The 21,573-nt window shown below is 35.6% G+C and overlaps 1 protein-coding gene across 1 annotated transcript in view; it reads right to left on the bottom strand.

Moving 5' to 3' along the window:
• Positions 1-21,573, bottom strand: part of GATB (glutamyl-tRNA amidotransferase subunit B) — a 102,857-nt gene that overhangs the window by 20,711 nt on the left and 60,573 nt on the right. The window contains exon 10 of the mRNA XM_074274296.1: positions 14,321-14,454. Within this exon, the coding sequence (XP_074130397.1) occupies positions 14,321-14,454 (134 nt within the window). The remainder of the gene's footprint in view (positions 1-14,320; positions 14,455-21,573) is intronic.

Consider the following 21,573-nt stretch of genomic DNA (forward strand, 5'->3'; position numbering starts at 1 on the left):
CACGGGAAGAAAAACCCCAATGAACTTGAGATATCTCATTACAACCATTAAGAAGTATTTCAAAATGTGTATCTTTTAATTCTTAACAATATATCATCTTAAACAGTGGCATCATAAGTAAACTTTGGCCAATGCTTTTTTCTTCCTTTTTCTTTGCTCACTTATCTTATCTTTTGAATTTATAGATTGTGCAGGTCAGACTTTTATCAGAGAAGTTTAATGCAATTAAGTAACTTACTAGACTAAGAAAACAGTCCATATGTCTTTTAAAATATTCTAATTGAATCAATTTCATTTGCACAAAAGCCCTTTTATAAAATCAAAGATGTTTTGCCTTGTATATTATTCTTTGTACCACGGTTGTCTAAGAATTCACTTGTTCAGAGTTGTAAAATATATAACATTTCATTCTTTTCTAATCTATTATTTAGTGACTCATATGCAGTTGGAATTTATTTAATGTACAATGCAGATTTAAACTCATTTTCTGCTAGATTACCATCCATTCTCTCATCTGTTTTTGTTGACTAACGAGGTTCTTCCCTAAGAGTTTCTGCACAGATTATTGTATCTATTTCCTTTCAAATATTGTTTATCTAATTTATTCCAATAATGTTCTCCCCTCTTTCCCTTTTAATTATGGTTATGGTACTTTTGATAACTATTGCTTTATCATATAATTTGAGACCTGATTATACTCAACTTTTTTCTCTCCCCTTTTTTTCCCTTGCAAAATTTATGGCTTTTTTGCTCCTTCAAACTAATTTTATTATTATTTTGTCTAATGTTACCTAGTATGCTTTGGATATGGTAGTTGTACATTAAACTTGGGTAGTTTTACCTTACTAAATTAGCCTGGCCCAACCATGAACACTGAATGCCTCTCCAATAATTTAGGGCTGCCTTTATTCTCATTAAAATAGCATTGTAGTCACATTTATATAAATTATATCTGTATCTTGTTAACTTAGCTTCCAGATATTTAATTCATTGTAGATTATTCTAAATATTTCCCTTTTAATCTTTCCTGTTTTGTTTTTTAGTAATAGGAAGATACAATGATAAGTTTTGTGGATTTATTTTATATCCTGCTACTTGGCTTAAGTTATTTTTCATTTCAATTAATGTTGGTTAATTCTATAGAGACACTGTAATATAGTAGATAGATCCCTAGAATTGGAGTCAGGCTCAAATATTTCACCTGAAATGTTTCTTAGATGTATGATCATCACTTTGCCTCTCTTCCTCAATTTTCTCCACTGTAAAAAGATGGGTTCTTGATGGTCTCTAGTGCCTATTGTAGATCTATAACTATGATCTTATGATTTAGGTTAACATATCACATTATCCACAAATAGACAACTTTATTCCTCTTTCTTGATATTTATTCATTTAACATATATATATATATATATATATATATATATATATATATATATATATATATATATATATATATATATATTTCTTATCTCTAGAATTTCAAGTTATAAGTCAAATAATAATGATAGTATGCATCCTTATTTCACTCTTGATTTTAATAGAAAAATGTCCAGTGTTTCTTGTTATAACTAATGTTAATATCCTGAAAATAAAATCTAAGAGGAAATTATAAAGGTAAATCATTCAGAACAACTTTGTAAAAATACACACACATACTAACATAAATATGACAAGCAATCTATTAAGGCACAATCACATCTTGTACAAGTACTCTTCAAAAATTAAAAAAAAATTAAATGGACATAATTATGTGAATAGATAGACAATGAGTGATCATGGATAGATCTTACTAATATTACAAAAAAAATGACAATACTACTGAATTCACAAATTTAGGGCTTTCTAAATCAAACTACTATGGAAATACTTTATAAAAGTAGACAAGATAATATTCATTTGGAGGAACGAGAGGCTTAGAATTTCAAGAGAAATAACTTTAAAAAGAAGTAGGAGTGAAGGGAGAGTGAGAGAAAATATAGCACTTCCAAGAACTCAAATTATACCATAAAGCAATAATATATGAAAAGCAGACCACTGGACCAGTTAAGATAAGAATAAAAAACGGAATTAAATAACTTAGCGTCTGACAAATCCAAGAACATAAATTCTTTATATTTTTTAATAAGAATTAAGGAAAAAACTGAAAAGCAATTTGGAAAAAATTAGGTTTAGATCAACACCTAATATTATAAGCCACAATAACATAAAAAGAATGTGTCATCTAAATCTTCAATATTATTCTATAAAAAATTAGGAGAGAATCAGATCAGATATATATATTGCAAGTATATCTAGAACTGAATTCTTAACAAATCACAGCCGAAAAAGAAAAATTTGATTGTGTGAAATTGAAAATCTTTACCCAAACAAAAGTAATGAAACTAGACTAAAAAGGTAAACTGAAATGGGAGGGGGGGGGGGAGGGAAGTAAACTGAAACTGTGGAAAAATACCTGTTAAGAGGCCTGGTATTCATGATGTATAGGAAATTAAAATGTCTAAGACCAAGATCTATTCTCTAGTGAATAAGAGGTAAAAGGAAATGAACAAATAGTTCTTGAATTACAAATTTTGAAAAGAAAAAAAAATGCAAATTACTACCATGAAAGATTGTTCCAAATTACACAGAAGAGAAATAATATTAATGATAATGCTAACAATAAGCATTTATATGGTGTTTTAAGATTTATATAAGATAACCTATTTTATATTTTAAAACAATTCTGAAGTTTAATCTCAAGCCTATAAAATTGGCAAAAATTGTTTTAGTAAATGAAAATTAGGAATAGGTAACTTGGTGGGGCTTTGAAAATAAAAATACTGCATTATACTGTTAGGGGAGCTATGAACTGATCCAACCTTCTGAAAAACAATTTGGAATTATTTTCTGACCCAAAGGTCCCACTGCTGAGCATATTCCCCAAAGTCAGAACAGTCCTTCCTACACTAAAATGTTTACAGCAGCACTTTTTACAGTATTAAAACAGTGGAAACAAAAGAAATGCTTTGGGGCTACATTGAATAAACTGTAGCACATTAATGTAATGCATTACAGAACCAGAAAAAAGGGTGATCATGAAAATTATAGAGAAGGCTAGGAAGACTTAAAGGAATTGATATAAAGTGATGTAGACTGAATCAAGAAACTAACAAACATGATGACAACATCAGATATGGATAAAACAAAAAAAATGAAACTGAGCATTGTGGAATTGGGGACCCAAATAGTAGTACAAAAAATATACCTACCTTCCTTCTTTGAAAAGGGGTATAGAACAATAGAAATGGACAGACTTAGTTGATATGCTGATTAATGTGGCTGGACTTTTTTGTTCCCCTTTGCTTTCTTTTATAGTTTATGTTGGCTAAGCAACAGAATAGAAAGGGATACATTTGAAGGTGAAGATGTTATAAACAACAAATTTTAATAAAAATAATGCTAGGTCATAGTCTTAATTACGAAAAATCCTTTTGATCATATTAAGGACAAGTCTTTTTAAAGTGCTTTTAAATTTTGTAACAATTTTGCACTATTTTCTTAAAGGCTTTTTTCCATCTATGAATACAAATCATATGGATTCTTTGTGGTTTTGGCCATTAATTGAATTATTTTCCTCTTATTGAACTATCCCTACATTTCCGGTATAACTCCAACTTGGCCATAGTTGAATATTTTATTGTTGAATATACTACTATAGTTTCTTTGCCAGCATTTCACTTAGAATTTTAGACTCAATACTCATTATTACTTTATCATTCCTGGTTTTAGAAATCAGGACTATTGTCATCTCAAAGAAAAAGTTTGGTAGGAGATGTTCTTTTTGTTTTTGAAAAGTTTATGTAGCAAAAGAATTATTTTATTTAAATATGTTAAAAATTTTCATGTAAATCTATATGATCTTGAAAATTTTTCCCCTGTTGAAGTTCATTTACAATCTGATTAAATTTTTATTCTAAGTTTAGGACATTTAAATTATTCCTAATTATTGATTTGGTTATTTGGTAATTTCATCAATTTTTTAAATAAAGCCTTCTTTAGTGGCATCTTGTAAATTTTGGCCTGTTGTATTACTATTATCATTCTTTAAACATATATTTTTGTTTGCTTGTTTTTCCTGACTTAGCTTTTGATCCATTTGTGATTTTGGATGTCATTTTATATTATTTCTTTTAGTCTATGTCATTGTTCACTTTCCATATATTATTAATTTTTTTAGTTATGTAGTTTACTTATTTAGTTTGAGTTATTAGCATAACTTTTATGTTATGGCATTTAAGAGATGTATAAAACTTGAGTATTTTTGCATTTGAATTTTTTAAAGCCTCAAGCATAATGAATTTTGAAAAATCTGATTAGCTTGAAAAATAATAGTAACATCCTCATTCAATACATTCTCTAAAGTTATATCAAATTCAGTTTTTCATGCTTTTGAGCCTGAAATTTCTTTCTTGATCCTGTTATATATGTCAGAGTTCAGAGAAGGATCATAAAAGTCTGCAACTATGCCTCATTACCTTGGTTATCTTGAATTTTAGCTCCCCTTTCTTTTTAATTCTTAGTTATTGAGCTACTTATTACATATATATATGTGTGTGTGTGTGTATTGATACAACTTCATTGTCTGTGATAACTTTACCCATGACATGGTTTTCCTATATGTCTCAAAGCTATTTTTAAAACTACTTATTTATATAAAATTATGATGAAAAAATTCTGTTTTTTTTTTTAATTTAGCTAAAGCATAATAAATTTTATTCTACCCCTATATTTCAAATTTATATGGGGCTGTGTTTCAGGTGTATTTTATGTAGAAATCATATTGTTGGATTTTCTAATTCATTTTAGACATCTCTCCCTTTTTGAAGATAGATTTCAAGTGTTTACAGTCAAAGTTATAATAAATGAATTTTGTTTTTACTCAAGTTTTATCCAGTTAAATTACCTTAAAAACTAGCATGAGATCCAATGCAGCTTAATTTGCTTGTATGGATTTAAGCTTAGTCTTTCTCTGTGGGTGAGAACACAGACACAGACACAGACATACTCTTCCTTATATCTATGTCAAAAACACTCTATTGTCTAGTGATACGATCGCTTAAGCATTCCTGATGAGCCCAGATATCCTGTGAAATCCAAATATTAAAAAAGAAATTCTCCTTTTAACTTTCACTTTCCTTATTTAGATAACTTATTTCTTTGTCTTTTCTCCTTTGTGAAGATTCTATCTCAATTCTTAGCCTTCATTCAATAATCTTTTTATAAAATGGCACTTAAAGAATAAACTGACTTTTTCTTCTTACAATATATAAATTGATATTGAAAAGTTTTGTTTACTTTGTTAAAGATTCTGCTCTATGGTTGATTTATCAATCAAAAACCTTCCTAGTTCTGGCTTTTTCTGAGGGAAGGGGAAGATTATATTTCTTTAAAAAAAATGTTGGTTAGTTCCTTTTTTGCAGTTTTGCTATATCACGTGCCAATGTCTTCTTTTATATGTTATGCTTGTTGTATAATCTTGCACTTTCTCCTGATTGCTTTTAAGATTTTTTTTTCTTTGATAGTAAAATTCTGGATTTTAATAATTCTTTGGGATGAGTTAAATTTATTAAGTTAGAGGACTTTTGATGGAATTCCTTGAATTACATGGATTTTGCCCTCTTGTTTTTGGTATTTACAGGCAATTTTGGCTTATGATTTCTAAGACTATGTTTTTTCAAATTCTTTGTAAATTCATATTTTCCTGGAGATACCAGTAATTCTCAGTTTGTTTCACAATCTTCAGTACTCTTACATACTTGCTTTGATTTATATCTTCCACTGGTATTATTTCTAAATTAATACAGTTATTTGATCTGCAATTTCTGCTTTTTAAAATCTCTACCTGGGCCAGTTTATTCTTCTAAGCATTTGGTGCTTAACTCAGCACAAGATATTCTAAGTTACGAAGTTTCATGTTTTTTTTTTCCCCTTCTTTCAATGCTCTTATATACATATTTATAAATGTCAAGATTTTTTGTCTTATTACTCTACTTTTATAACCATTCCAAAGATTCATGTAGTATCTATTTTCTCTAGCTCTGTCTCTAGGTTTTATTTCTAGATTTCCTCTCACTTTCGTTTGCCCCATAATAATCTTTCATTGTATTATGACTCTTTTTGCATCAGTCTCTTTTAGCTCTTCAGTGAAGTTTTCATTGTTAGGACTTATTTCCTTTTCTCCTTTTTTTTAAACGATTCTTTTCTTTTTTTTTATCATTCATTTCTTTTATTCTGATGTTCTTATTGGTGTTTTGATTGGTTAATCACAGCAACTCACTCAGCTGTCATTCTGGTTCCTGTCAATCTTCCTTGAAAACGAATCATTCTTTTAATGATTTCCTAATATCTTGTTATTTTCTTATTACATATTTCTGCAATATTGACTGGATCAGGAAACTCTAAGCTTGCTATACTTGTTTCATCACTAGATAGTAGCCTGAAGTTTTCCCTTCAGCAAAGGGTATCTATGGATTTACAGAGTCCATTTTTTAAGAAACCAGATTAGACATTAAAAAAGTAGTTTCATAATTTATTTTTAATAAAGGTAACATGTTTTTACAAAATATATTTTAAGATGTCTAACATTAAACTGTACTTCAGCTATTCTCACTAGATAATTCTTCAAGCAAATTCTATGAAATATCCTTAGCAATGTATAATTATTTATCAGATTTTGCTAGTCAGACTTTTCAGTATGTCCTTGTGCTCAATATCTCTTTTAGTCTGATTCCTGCCAGCTGTTCACCTATTAAACTTTAGAATTTAGCCTAAAGAGAAGCCTTTAAAGCCTTCTGACCTAAGTTGTTCATTAGCCAATTGATATTTATTCCTAAAATTAATTTGTGCTCACCTCATTTGAGAGGGAGTAATCAGCTTTTGTCTTCTTTAACTAAACTGGCTTTTTTAAAAAGGGTCATTCTTTGATTTTTTTTTTTTTTTTTTTTTTTTTTTGTCCAGTTGATTGGTACAATCAAGGAAAGATTTTGTTTTGTTTTGTTTTAAAGCCAAAATTGGCTGTAGACTTGGGTTTGGGCAATTCATTCTTAGGTACTCTGATGAGATGATTAGTTAAAATCTTGGCTCCATCCCTAACTGTGAGACACTGAACATCTTCCTTAGGCTTGTTTCCTCACATATAAAATGAAAAGTTTGGATAAGGTGATTTACGACAGCTATTTTCTCTAGAATTCTGATGATCTTATATGAACCCTAACTAGCCTCACAACATAAACTGAACCTCACAACATAAAATTAATAGCTTTTCCTCACATGTCTATTGTAGCAAATCTAAATGCTCTCTAACTTTTTAGACCCTTCATAATCTGAGCCAATGCCAACTCATTCCATCTTATTCCCTTCTTGTTCCTCTCCATTTAAATCAAACATGTACTCAACACCTATTAGGTTCATTCTCAACTCCATAACTATATTAAACCGCTCTGCAAATCCATTGTGCCTTTTCCTACATATGCAAATCTGAACAATGCTTTAAGACAGTGGTCCTCAAACTTTTTTAAAAAGGAGCCCTGTCCCTTAGACTGTGGGAGGGCCGGACTATAGTAAAAACAAAAACTCTCACTCTGTCTCTGCCCCTCAACCTATTTGCCATAACCTGGTGGGTCGCATCTGGCCCGCGGGCGGTGGTTTGAGAACCCCTGCTTTAAGATTTAGCTGAGAGGCAGCTAGGTGGCGCAGTGGATAGAGCACTAGCCCTGAATTCAGGAGGACCTGAGTTTGAATCTGGTCTCAGACACTTAACACTTCCTAGCTGTGTGACCCCAGCCTCAGAAAAAAAGAAGAAAAAAAAAAAAAAAAAGATTTAGCTGAAGCAGCTCCTTCATGAAGCCTTTCCTGCTTATGACCTAATTCATCCCTCAATGATCTCTCTTTTCCATTAACTTATACTGTATTTGTTTGTAGGTAGAATATATTTACTTAATCACATATTCTCCTGTATTGTACATGATATCATTTATGTTAGTCTCATCTTCCTAAGTTGCAAACTCTATGTCATCATTTTTATACAAAGCATAGTGAAATCTATATACAATAGACAAATTGATAAAAACTTACTAACTTGAAGCTGATAAAACCTTAGTTAAGCTGCTTATGGAGCTTTAGAGATTGCTACTTCTATCAGGGGAATGTTATTAAAGATAAGGCATACTGTTATACTATATTTTCATTTTTAATACTTTTACCTAATGACAACATTTTGTGCACTTTTGCTAATACTTATTAAGAAAGTTATTGTTTTTCATTTTACATATATAATATTAACATATCTTAAATCGTAACATTACACATGTGGTATTAAATATTAATAACTTGATACATTCTCAACTATAATTTTAGCACATTAATAGATGCAATTTGCTTGAGGGAAGGGACTATTTTTATCTTGTGTTTTTATCACTGGTGCCTCATGAAATGCCTAGCAAAAACAACAAAAATATCCATTGAATGGATGATCAAATCCAAAGATTTTTTTTTTTTAAACAGTTGAACACTTTTCCAATTTGGTAATAGAAAAATGGAATTCACTAAGTAAAAATTAGTTTTGTAATAAGCTTTGCTGGTATGCATATTCCATTAAGAGAAAATGAACTATGTACCATGTAATGGGCAATCCTGCTGAAGGGCTATTGAGAAATTAAAGTATTAACAGATATTTGTATTGCATTTTAAAGTTTGGGAAGTATTTTATATGCATGATCTCAATTTACCCTGAACAACTCTGTAGTATTAGAGAACTAGGGTGTTATAATCCAAATTTGACAGCCCAAAGAAAGTAAAGTGGAAAAAGACTAAGTGATTTGACCATGGTCACCTGGTAGGAAGTATGAGAAGTGGAATTCCCACCTAGGTTCTGCCAGATTCCAAGTCTGGAACTTTGTTCACTCTTCCAAGTTGTTTCTTTAAAAGGAATTAAGATACAACTATCCAGCTGTGGCTTAGCTACAGCAGCATGCAAATGATTTGGGATAAGCAATCATTTTGATATAGTTTCATTTTGTGACATCAATGGTCATGCACATGTGCTCCTACTGACATCATAATGACTCAGGACCTACTTTGATGAAATGAAATCAGACAGATCAGATTTTAGATCTGTCCAAGAAAGGCTGGATTTTGTACCATGGACAGTTATTTCATTGCTGTCTTTTGTTGTGTTTTTAAGAATTGATATTATTTAAATAAACACATCTGAATGAGTATAATTTCACTGTAAGGAGGAATGATTTAATTTTTTGTACTTGCATCTCCAACACTTAACACCGATCCCCAGCACACAAAAGCCACTAAATAAACACTAGTTGATTCAATGATTGTCTCAAGAATCACAGGATCATCTCAAAATGAAATGTAGGAAGGCAGAAATAATAAATGCCTTCTTCTCAGATCACAATGCAATAAAAGCTACATTCAGTAAAAAGTTAGGGGTAAATAGACCAAAAAGTAATTGGAAAATGAACAATCTCGTCTTAAAGAATGACTGGGTGAAACAGCAAATTATAGAAACAATTAATAATTTCACCCAAGATAATGACAATGATGAGACATCATACCAAAATCTGTGGGATGCAGCTAAAGCAGTAATAAGGGGAAATTTTATATCTTTAGAGGCTTATTTGAAGAAAATAGAGAAAGAGAAGATTAACGAATTGGGCTTACAACTTAAAAGGCTAGAAAGAGACCAAATTATAAGCCCCCAACCAAAAATTAAACTTGACATACAAAAATTAAAAGGAGAAATCAATAATATTGAAAGTAAAAAAACTATTGAATTAATAAATAAAACCAAGAGTTGGTTTTATGAAAAAGCCAATAAAATAGATAAACCTTTGGTAAATTTGATCAGAAAAAAGAAAGAGGAAAATCAAATTGTTAGTCTTACAAATGAAAAGGGGGATCTTTCCACCAATGAAGAGGAAATTAGAGAAATAATAAGGAGTTACTTTGCCCAACTTTATGCCAATAAATTTGATAACTTAAGTGTAAATGGATGACTTCCTCCAAACATATAGGCTCCCTAGATTAACAGAGGAGGAGATAAATTGCTTAAATAGTCCCATTTCAGAAAAAGAAATAGAACAAGCTATTAATCAACTCCCCAGGAAAAAATCCCCAGGACCAGATGGATTCACATGTGAATTCTACCAAACATTTAAAGAACAATTAGCCCCAATGTTATATAAATTATTTGAAAAAATAGGGGATGAAGGAGTCCTACCAAACTCCTTTTATGACACAGACATGGTACTGATACCTAAACCAGGTCGATCGAAAACTGAGAAAGAAAATTATAGATCAATTTCCTTAATGAATATTGATGCTAAAATCTTAAATAAGATATTAGCAAAAAGACTTCAGAAAATCATCTCCAGGATAATACACTATGATCAAGTAGGATTTATACCAGGAATGCAGGGCTGGTTTAATATTAGGAAAACTATTATATAATTGACCATATTAATAATCAAATTAATAAGAACCATATGATCATCTCAATAGATGCAGAAAAAGCATTTGACAAAATCCAACATCCATTCCTACTAAAAACTCTTGAGAGTATAGGAATAAATGGATTATTCCTTAGAATAATCAGGAGTATATATTTAAGACCATCAGTAAGCATAATATGCAATAGAAATAAACTGCAACCTTTCCCAGTAAGATCAGGAGTGAAACAAGGTTGCCCACTATCACCATTACTATTCAATATAGTACTAGAAACGCTAGCCTCGGCAATAAGAGCCGAGAAAGAGATTCAAGGAATTAGAGTAGGAAATGAGGAAATCAAACTATCACTCTTTGCAGATGACATGATGGTATACTTAGAGAACCCCAAAGACTCTGCTAAAAAGCTATTAGAAATAATTCAAAATTTCAGCAAAGTGGCAGGATACAAAATAAATCCACATAAATCCTCAGCATTCTTATATATCACTAACAAAATGCAACAGCAAGAGATACAAAGAGAAATTCCATTCCAAACAAATGTTGAGAGTATAAAGTATTTGGGAATCCATCTACCAAAGAATATTCAGGAATTATATGAGAAAAATTACAAAACACTTGCCACAAAAATAAAGTCAGATTTAAATAATTGGAAAGACATTCAGTGCTCTTGGATAGGCTGAGCGAATATAATAAAGATGACAATACTCCCTAAACTAATCTATTTATTTAGTGCTATACCAATCAGACTCCCAAGAAACTATTTCAATGACCTAGAAAAAATAACAACAAAGTTCATATGGAAGAATAAAAGGTCGAGAATTGCAAGGGAACTAATGAAAAAAAACTCAGAGGAAGGTGGTCTAAGTGTACCTGATCTAAAGCTATATTATATAGCAGCAGTCACCAAAACCATTTGGTATTGGCTAAGAAATAGACCGGTAGATCATTGGAACAGATTAGATACAAAGGACAAAAAAGGGTACATCTATAGCAATCTAATCTTTGACAAACCCAAAGATACCAACATTAGGGATAAAAATTCATTATTCGGAAAAAACTGTTGGGAAAACTGGAAATTAGTATGGCAGAAATTAGATATGGATCCACACTTAACACCATATACCAAGATAAGATCAAAATGGGTCCATGATTTAGGCATAAAGAATGAAATAATAAATAGATTAGAGGAACAGAGGATAATCTACCTCTCAGACCTGTGGAGGAGGAAGGAATTTATGACCAGAGGAGAACTAGAGATCATTATTGATCACAAAATAGAAGATTTTGATTACATCAAACTAAAAAGTTTCTGCATAAACAAAACTAATGCAAACAAGATTAGAAGGGAAGTAACAAATTGGGAAAATATTTTTAAAAGCAAAGGTTCTGACAAAGGTCTCATTTCCAAAATATATAGAGAACTGACCCTAATTTATAAGAAACCGAACCATTCTCCAATTGATAAATGGTCAAAGGATATGAACAGACAATTCTCAGATGAAGAAATTGAAACTATTTCCACTCATATGAAAGTGTTCCAAATCACTATTGATCAGAGAAATGCAAATTAAGACAACTCTGAGATACCACTACACACCTGTCAGATTGGCTAAGATGACAGGAACAAATAATGATGAATGTTGGAGGGAATGTGGGAAAACTGGGACACTGATACATTGTTGGTGGAGTTGTGAAAGAATCCAGCTATTCTGGAGAGCAATTTGGAACTATGCCCAAAAAGTTATCAAACTGTGCATACCCTTTGACCCAGCAGTGCTACTACTGGGATTATATCCCAAAGAAATACTAAAGAGCAGAAAGGGACCTGTATGTGCCAAAATGTTTGTGGCAGCTCTTTTTGTTGTAGCTAGAAACTGGAAGATGAATGGATGTCCATCAGTTGGAGAATGGTTGGGTAAATTGTGGTATATGAAGGTTATGGAATATTATTGCTCGGTAAGAAATGACCAGCAGGAGGAATACAGAGAGGCCTGGAGAGACTTAAATCAACTGATGCTGAGTGAAATGAGCAGAACCAGAAGATCACTGTACACTTCAACAACAATACTGTATGAGGATGTATTCTGATGGAAGTGGAAATCTTCAACATAAAGAAGAGCCAACTCACTTCCAGTTGATCAATGATGGATAGAAATAACTATACCCAGAGAAGAAACACTGGGAAGTGAATGTAAATTGTTAGCACTAATATCTGTCTGCCCAGGTTGCATGTACCTTCGGAATCTAATGCTTATTGTGCAACAAGAAAATGATATTCACACACATGTATTGTATCTAGACTATATTGTAACACATGTAAAATGTATGGGATTGCCTGTCATCGGGGGGAGGGAATAGAGGGAGGGGGGGTAATTTGGAAAAATGAATACAAGGGATAATATTATAAAAAAAGAAAAAAAAAGAAAAAAAAAAAGAATCACAGGATCATTGATTGATTCAGAAATGGAAGAAATCTTAGAGGCCATCTAGTCAAACATCCTCCCCATTTACAGATAAGGAAACTCAGTCCCAGAGATGTTAAGACTCTCCCAAAGTCACAGAGATAATTAGTGACAGACACAGGATTCACACTCAGCTTTTATTCCAAAGCTAGCACTCTTCCCACCAGGACTTGTTATAAACTAGGTCAGGAGAAAAGATGTAAACATGTAAAAAGGTAAACACAAACTTGTACTACTATACATTCTCAGGTTGGCTAATAAGGCTTTTGGATTCTGGCCTTCAAAAAGAGAATTTCTCAGTATTTTTACTGAAGGAGGACGGCTCAAAAGGATGTGGCATCTTACACCTCTCAGATTGGCTAAGATAATAGGAAAAGACAATGTTAGAGGGGATGTGGGAAAACTGGGACACTATTACATTGTTGGTGGAATTGTGAACTGATCCAACCATTCTGGAAAGCAGTTTGGAACTATGCTCAAAGGGCTTTAAAATTGTGCATACCCTTTGATGCAGCAGTGCCACTACTGGGTCTGTTTCCCAAGGAAATTATAAGAAGGGGAAAGGACCCACCCACATGCGCCAAAATGTTTATAGCAGTTATTTTTGTGGTAGCAAAGAACTGGAAAATTGGTAGGTGCCCATCAATTGGGGAATGGCTGAACAAGTTGTGGTATATGAAGATAATGGAATATAATTATTCTATTAAAAAATGATGAACAATAACAACAACAAAAAAATGATGAACAAGCTGATTACAGAAAGGCCTGGAAAGATTTACATGGACTGATGATGAACAAAACAAGCAGAATCAGGAATACATTGTACACAATAACAGCAAAAATATGTGATGATCATCTATGAAAGACTTGGTTCTTCTCAGTGGTTCAGTGATCCAAAGCAATCCCAATAGACTTTGGACACAAAATGCCATCTGTATCCAAAAAAAGAACTAAGGAGACTGAATGTAAATCAACACATGCTTTGTTCACTTCTTTGTCTGTTTTTCCCCCCCCTCTTGGTTTTTCCCTTTTGCTCTGATTTTTTTCTCCCAACATGATTCATAAATCAATGTGCATTTAAAAAGCAAAATGGAAGGAAGGAAGGAAGGGAGGGAGGGAGGGAGGGAGGGAGGGAAGGAGGGAGGGAAGGAGGGAGAGAGGGAGGGAGGGAGGAAGGGAGGGAGGGAGGGAGGGAGGGAGGGAGGGAGGAAGGAAGGAAGGAAGGAAGGAAGGAAGGAAGGAAGGAAGGAAGGAAGGAAGGAAGGAAGGAAGGAAGGAAGGAAAAAATGTGGTCCCTCTAAAATCAGCTCCTTCTGGAAGTAAAGGGGAAAAAATTCCAAAGGCACTCTTACCTCTCACTGACAGCAAGGTTCCGTTGCTTTAAATAACCCAGGAAAGTGGTAAGAATCCAACCAATCACTTTTTTGGGTTCTGCTCTAGTTTCTTTCATCACATTTTGGAAGAACTCCAACAGTCCATCCTCGTTCTGTTAAAAAAAAAATAATAATAAAATAAAAAGAGAAAAATAAAAAACCCAATATAATAAATATAATAAAATAAATCACCCAAGCACCAGAGAGAGCTCCATGGCACAAAGGTCAAACATGTTAGTTCTCTGCTGCATCTTTGGACTGTAGCACCTACTGCTTCCTGGTGCATCACCTCTGATATGTCACAGTAATATTATTTCTGCGCATTAGAATGATAATAATTTCATGTGGCATTTATCAAGCATTTCCCCAGGAATGAAAATGTTTTAGACATACTTGACCCTGATAATCCACAGTAACTGACAACGAACAAAGATGGCCTGGATCAATGAAATTCACTTGGTTTATCCCCAGAGCCTCATCTTGGCTATCAGTTTTTAAACTCCCCCCACTCCCCCTTCCCTCAGCCTGGTCACCCAGCCTTTTTATTATTATTATTATTTTAAGCAGAGCTGGAGATGCAGCACAAAATGCCTACTTGCTCTGAATTTAATCTTTTCCCTCTCCTGTCAAACCTGTGATGGACATTCTATCAGTCAGAAGAGTAGCTGGAAGGAGGCCCCAAATGATCCACAGCTAAATAAATAGATCCCTGAGGCCAGCTGTAACGTGACTCATCCTCATATGCTTTGGGGACGTGTGGAGCCTCACCTGCCCACGTCCTAGCAGAAGAGAAACTCCATGAAGGGTTCTTCCCTTCTCATCTCCAACAACCCATGCCAGGGCTTCAGGGAAGTACTAGTAGATGTACGATAAATGTCTGCTGTAGTCCCTTGTTGAATCCTACCCAGGAGAAACACAGGGATGAAAAAGACATCTCTACTCTCTAAAGAAGGCTCATCCCTGGCAAAAGGGGCACTTTCGTGTGGTGGGAAGGGCTCTGGGCTCAGAGGCAGAAGACCCAGGTTCAAATGCTGATGTCAGCTATTAGTCTCCTCTCGTTTGTTAGGATTACTAGGTGAGAACTCAGGTTGTCTGGATAGTGACAAGGTGAGAATTCAGGTTGGACAATTACAAGGTGAGAACTCAGGTTGACTTGATAGAAGGAGCAAGCTCATTGGCTGAAGTGGTTCTTCCCAGAAGCCCTTGCATTATCCCACGCCCATTCTCTGGGAGAATAAAAGAGAGGACACCCAGAGATAGAAGAAGACTCTGCATTGCATCAGGCTTGACGGGGCTCTCTGCAGGAAGGGAAGTCACTTCTCTGGACAAGAGTTAACAGCAACTGCCTGGAGACCCCTTCCTCTGAGATCATTGAATTCAACAAGCTTTTTAGTGAGTTCTCCTATTGTTCAACTGAATACACTTTTAGGCGCCTAGCATGTGTTGGCACTGGAGACACAAAGACTAAAAAGATACTACCTGCCCTAATTTTTGGAGTGAGAGGCTGCCGACGGCTGGCTTAGGAGAAGCCAAGGCCAGGGGACCATCTGCTGGACCACTGGTCTTCATCTGACTGAAGCATCAGAAATGCACCTTGTATGGAAGTGGTTCCTCATGCTCTTTATACTTTTATAATAAGTTATTGATCAAGGGTGTGCCATTCTGATCTACTCTGGCTTGTTACATTCTGAAAGAGGAAAGGTTTCCCCCCAAAAAAATTTAATGGGAGGAAAAAACCCCACAGAACTATGCCTATTTATAGAAAGGAAAACTTATATTTGGAGGAACTGAAGGATCAGAATTTGACCAGATGCAGTGTATTTTAATATATTCCCTCTCCTACATGCTAAAACTCAAACCAAGTTACAAATCCTCTGAAAATTTCTTTACAGGTTCATAATCCAATCCAATTAGGATTAGTTCTTTCTTTCTTTTTGATAAGCATTCTTTAAGTATCTAACATTTCCAATGTAGTGAGACTATAAAGGTCAAAGATCCCTTGACAACCACAAAAAACATCCCCTATCCTCAAGGGGGATGGAGGAAAGAATAAGCTATAATGTATAAGTCATAGATGGCACAGTGGTGATAAAGCAAGTATAGAGACTGGAAGGTCTGAGCTCAAATGTGTTTTTAGACTCTTTTTAGCTGTGTGACTCTGGACATCTTACCTGCTCTCAGCCCGAGTTTTCTCATCTGCAAGATGGGGAGGCTAATAATAGTGCTGGGATAATAAGAGTAATCCTGGGAGCATGGTAGCAGTAAAGCCCTTTGTAAATCTTTAAGCATTACACAAATGTTAGCTATTTTTACTACTGTGATTGAGCACAGTAGTGCTTTTTTACCTTTTTCTGCACTCCCAGCTCTCAGGACAATGCTCAGCACACAGCAGGAATACCCTGGGAGATGTTTACTGACTGACTAAATACATGATGTTGGGAGGGGAGTGAGCTCCAACAGCTTCAGGGATCAGATCAAGAAAGTCTTCCTTGAAAAAAGTGAAGTTCACTAAGAATGATTTAATAAGAATCATTTCTTAATCATTTCCTAGCATGGTAATCAGTGCAAGGGATGAGGAGGAAGAATTTTAGGGAAGTTTACTTAGATAGAGAGTCCTCTTGTCTCCTGAAGAAGACTGTTTTGGGCAGTTATGGCACAGAGCTCTCTCCAAAATCAGTTTTGAAGTTTGGGACTGCAGATATTATAACATATACACAGGTACACATTCACTAAGGCAAATGTGCCATAATAAAAAAAAAATTTCCAGATGCCCTTTGCAATGGAGCTAAATTCTCTGGTGACAAACCTACTGAATAATCCCACAATCATCCTTCTGATCTTTTTCTTAGCCAAGGCTATTATTCTGCTCATGCTAAACTAGGGCAAAAGGCCATCTTAACAGGCAGAACTTTGCTGTAGATAAAGGTGAATGTAAGCAATTTGAAGAAGGAGTTTTACTTTAACTGTTTGGGGGGAAAAAAGTATTCTAATTCCGACGCTGGTGTGAAGCCCACTGGGGAAGCCCCAAAGTGGAGCGGCCGCTCCTCCAAATCAGACAGGGAGAATTCCCTTTGTTCTCTCCTCAACAAGCCGGTCTGCTGGTGAAATGGGCCGTCAGAGGAACTCTTGCCTTCACCAAGGAAAGGTTTTTAAAATCCTCCTTGAAATATAGCACGCCTGAACTCGTGGGCCTGGCTGAGTTGCTGTGAAGATGATGAATATCTATTTCTCTACCCCTGGGTGGTTTCCTATTGGATGGATAACGCGGCAAGTCAGATTTTTGTTTGTCTTTTCATGTCAACCCTGTGATGAAGCCTTTCCGAGCCGGAACTGGAGTCCACTAGAGGATACATGGTTTCAATCCTCAATTTAAAGCAGACGAAGCAGTCTGAGATTTGTGATGGGGGGCACACTACATAAGCCAGTTCTGAGGGAAAGCTAGGCTGTTGGCTGCCCAGAGAATAATGAGTCAATAAAACTTGCACGTAGACCTCCAGCTCAGGCGCCAGTCTATCATCAGGCCTTTTGCTTTTGTGGAAGGCGACATTCTGGGTGAGTTTTTCCTCTTTGAGGTAGGCAAATGCTGATTAGTTTGGCACACGTCTCTGAAATCTCTGGTGACCACTGTCAGCCGTTCGGTTTTGTCAGGAAAACAGTGAGCCAGTTATTCCTTTATTTAAATATCATATTAAGAGCGAGGCAGAAAAGGCCATTCCACAAAAGGGCTTTGAATGTCCCTGTAGAAGGCTTCACGTGCATGTGGGACTCAGCGCCAACCTGCCCCAAATGAGGAAGCCTTGGCTTCAGATCCACCACTGCCAGTCCTGGGGCTCTGAAAGCTTTCTAACCAAGCCTTCTGCAATGACAGTGGGAGTGGGGTCAGCCATGCCGGCCTCCCATGCATGGACTGGACAGTCTCTGCTGCAGGACACATTTCCCACATTTTAATCAACTTTCTCAGAGACAGTTTGGGCCACAAAGTCAGCCCGTATCATCCTGGCTACTTAGCAGTGAATAGAAATAGTAGGAACTTTGTCCAATTATTGATATTAAGGATAGCATAGGGAACCTTGGGAAGAGAAAGCTGCCTCTGTCGATGAAAGCTGGCTGCTTAGGGCAAAGTAAGTCTCCAATGCCCTCTCTTATGTGACTTTGGAAGAAGCTGTAGGTTCTTTCTCAGAACAATGGTTTTAAATTTATGAAATAAAATGCCAAGGATTACAAAGGAAAGCAAAAGTGAATGAAAATAGAGGTGCAATCCCCTCTCCCCATCTATATCTAGAGAACTCCTAGAAAATAGTCATATGCCTTAGGACAAGAGGCTGGTTTGGGCAGTGGCCCGAAGCATCTTGCATGCTACAGAAGAAAAGGGGCTATATTTGCAGTCGGGTCATTTGGGTTCTAAGCCTGACCTGGCCATTTACTAACTGGGTCACCCCAGAAAAGTTACTTTGCAGCTCTCAGGGCCTTGGAGCCCACTCAAGGCCCCGAGGCTTGGATCACATTTTCATCACATACCAATGTGAAGTCACCAAGCAACCAACAGGACATAAATAAAGACTGCTATGGTTACAAGAAGACCCAAGACTGACTGACACAGGAGAAGAAAGGAAGAGACAAAGATGATGAGTTCAGGAACAAGGGAGAATTCAGGTCAGAAGCCCTTGGGCAGTCCTGGCTTTAGGATTCTCATCTATAAAATGAAGAGTTCCTTAAACTTCTTCCAGTTGACTCCTTTTTGCCCAAGAAATGTTTATGTGATCCTGAGTATATGAATACATAAAACAGGCATACAAAACAAACATTTATTGGTGCTAAATCACGATTTTGTGACCCTCAAATACAGTTTTATGACATGATAGGGATTACAACCCACATTTTAAGAAGCTTTGGACTCAAAGTTCTCAAAGGTCCCCTTCTAGCCAAAGGACCCTATGATCTGGTGAATTAGAAAGGTGGCAGGAATCAACTCCATGGGGGAAGAGTGAGAAGCTAGTCAAGCGGCCCAGCTGGTCAAGCCTAGCCTGGCTGCCAGTGATGAGCTACCTGTAAGGACAGTGCTTTTATCTACCCAAGGACTGATTCACTTGGCAGTGGTGGTTCTTTTCAGGGATACTGAAAGCATCAAAGGCTAGTCTCCAAAGACCCCAGCAATGAGAAAGGGAACACACACTTCTTGGCCAAATTATCCCATTCCATTCCATTCCCATGCATATAAATTAGATTCCCAAATAGTAAGCTAGGAATAGTGAAAAGTAACAGCTTGTGTTTGTGCAAGATTTGCAAAGTGCTTTACAAACATTATCTCATTTTAATCTCTTAAGGATCTCAGGAGATAGGTGCTATTATCAGCCTAGTTTGCAGATGAGGAAACTGAGGCAGGTAGAGATGTAAGTGACTTGCCCAGTCACGCAGCTACGAAGTGTCTGAAGCTGCATTTGAACACAGTCCCTCCTCATTCCAGGTCTAGCTCTACAACCATTGTGCAGTAACTGAGGACTCAGATGTCTTTAACTTTTAAAGATTAATAAAGCACTTCTCTTGTGGAATGGTGGAAAGAGCATCATACTTAAAGTTAGAGAACTGGAGTTATGATTCCATCTCTGGAGCTTATGGCACTTCATGTGAGATGGAGGGCAAGTCTCTCTGGGTCTCAGCTTCCTCATCTGGGAAATAAGAGAGCTAGATGAGACAGCCTTGGAGGTCCCAGATCTAGAAATACCAATATTTCATTTTACAGCTGAGAGAAAATGAGACATGGGGTTAAAGTGTCTTGCACGTGGTAACAAAGATACTTTCTTTTCTGGGGCAGAATTTGAACCTAGCTGTGTGACTGTGGGCAAGTTTCCCTATTTAGTTGGAAAATGGGAGAACACTATTGCACTCTCTGGGACCTCTCTCAAGGAGTGATCTAGCTCTTCTAGCAGGTTGTCCAGGGCATCCAATTTGCTACATATTTCCTCAGTTGCTGAGCACACATGTACATCATCTCCTCTTCAGAGATTTCAGCATAATTTTCCTCTTCCAAGATACTAAGTTTTTTTTGTTGTTGTTTTTTGTTTTTTGCTAAGGCACTTGGGATAAAGTGACTTGCCCAGGGTCACACAGCAAGGTAATAAGTTTTGAATCATTAAAAAACCAAACCATCTCCCCAAACAAAGAGAAAAGTACCTCCCAATTACAAAATTATCAAATAGGGATTTGTCCTCATAATTCTCAGTTGAATGATGAAGTGGATGATAATAATGATGTTAATAATAAGGAAAAACAGCATTTATATAATGCTTTTTAAAAGGTTTGCAAAGAACTGTACTTCATTTAATCCTCCCATCAATCCTGCCAATATTTAGGTTCACTTTTTCTAAGTCAATCACATTCCAGGATCCATTTAGGATGAGTAATTACCTATATACTCCAACTTGCTCCAAGAAATATTGTGGGTAGCCTGTGTTCTTCTGAGTGTGCAAATCTGATTAGGAAAGGTCCTATGGGCTAGGTGCAAGAAGAACCAGGCTAAGTGTGAAAAAGTCTAGGAAAAAATCCTGGCTCAGACTTTTCTCCCTGTGCCATCTTGTCATAAGTTCAAGGTATAGAGCTGGAGGGGACCCCATCAAGGTGGTGGTTCCATGACTTTACCCAAGGTGATGGTCTAAGGGCAAGTCTAAACTCAGTTCTTCCTGACTCCAAGTTCAGTGCTCTATCCATCCATGGGCTTTCACAAAAGAACGATATAAGAAAGCTTCACTAAATTTCTATAAATTGCCAAGTTCTATGTAATTGTAAGCCATCCTCATTCTCTTTATACTTATACACTTTGATTTGGACTCATATCTCCCAATAATTCATTGCTCTATAATACATCCCCAGAGAAGGGTAGACTGCAAAACATGTAAACCTTACATGGTTTAGCCCTTCAATGCTACGGGCTTTATGAGGGCAGACACCACGTCTCAGCCCCCAGTACTCTTGTGAGCTTTGTTCCAGCCCAACAAACTCTCTCTCCATTTCCCATCTCTGGGCCTTTGTCCCAATTCTTCCCTAAACTTGGCAAGAACTTCTTCCTATCTTTCACTTCACGAGGTGCTTCTCCTCTCCATCAAGAAACAGCCCAACCATCACCATCTACATGAAGCCTTTACTGAAGCCCACAACTGCTAATGCCTCCCCAAACTACCATGTTATTTATTTATAGTTATTCTCTTTATACTTACACACTTTGATTTGAACTTAGA

The sequence above is a fragment of the Sminthopsis crassicaudata genome, chromosome 6, assembly GCF_048593235.1.
Source record: "Sminthopsis crassicaudata isolate SCR6 chromosome 6, ASM4859323v1, whole genome shotgun sequence".
In the NCBI taxonomy this organism is placed as follows: domain Eukaryota; kingdom Metazoa; phylum Chordata; class Mammalia; order Dasyuromorphia; family Dasyuridae; genus Sminthopsis; species Sminthopsis crassicaudata.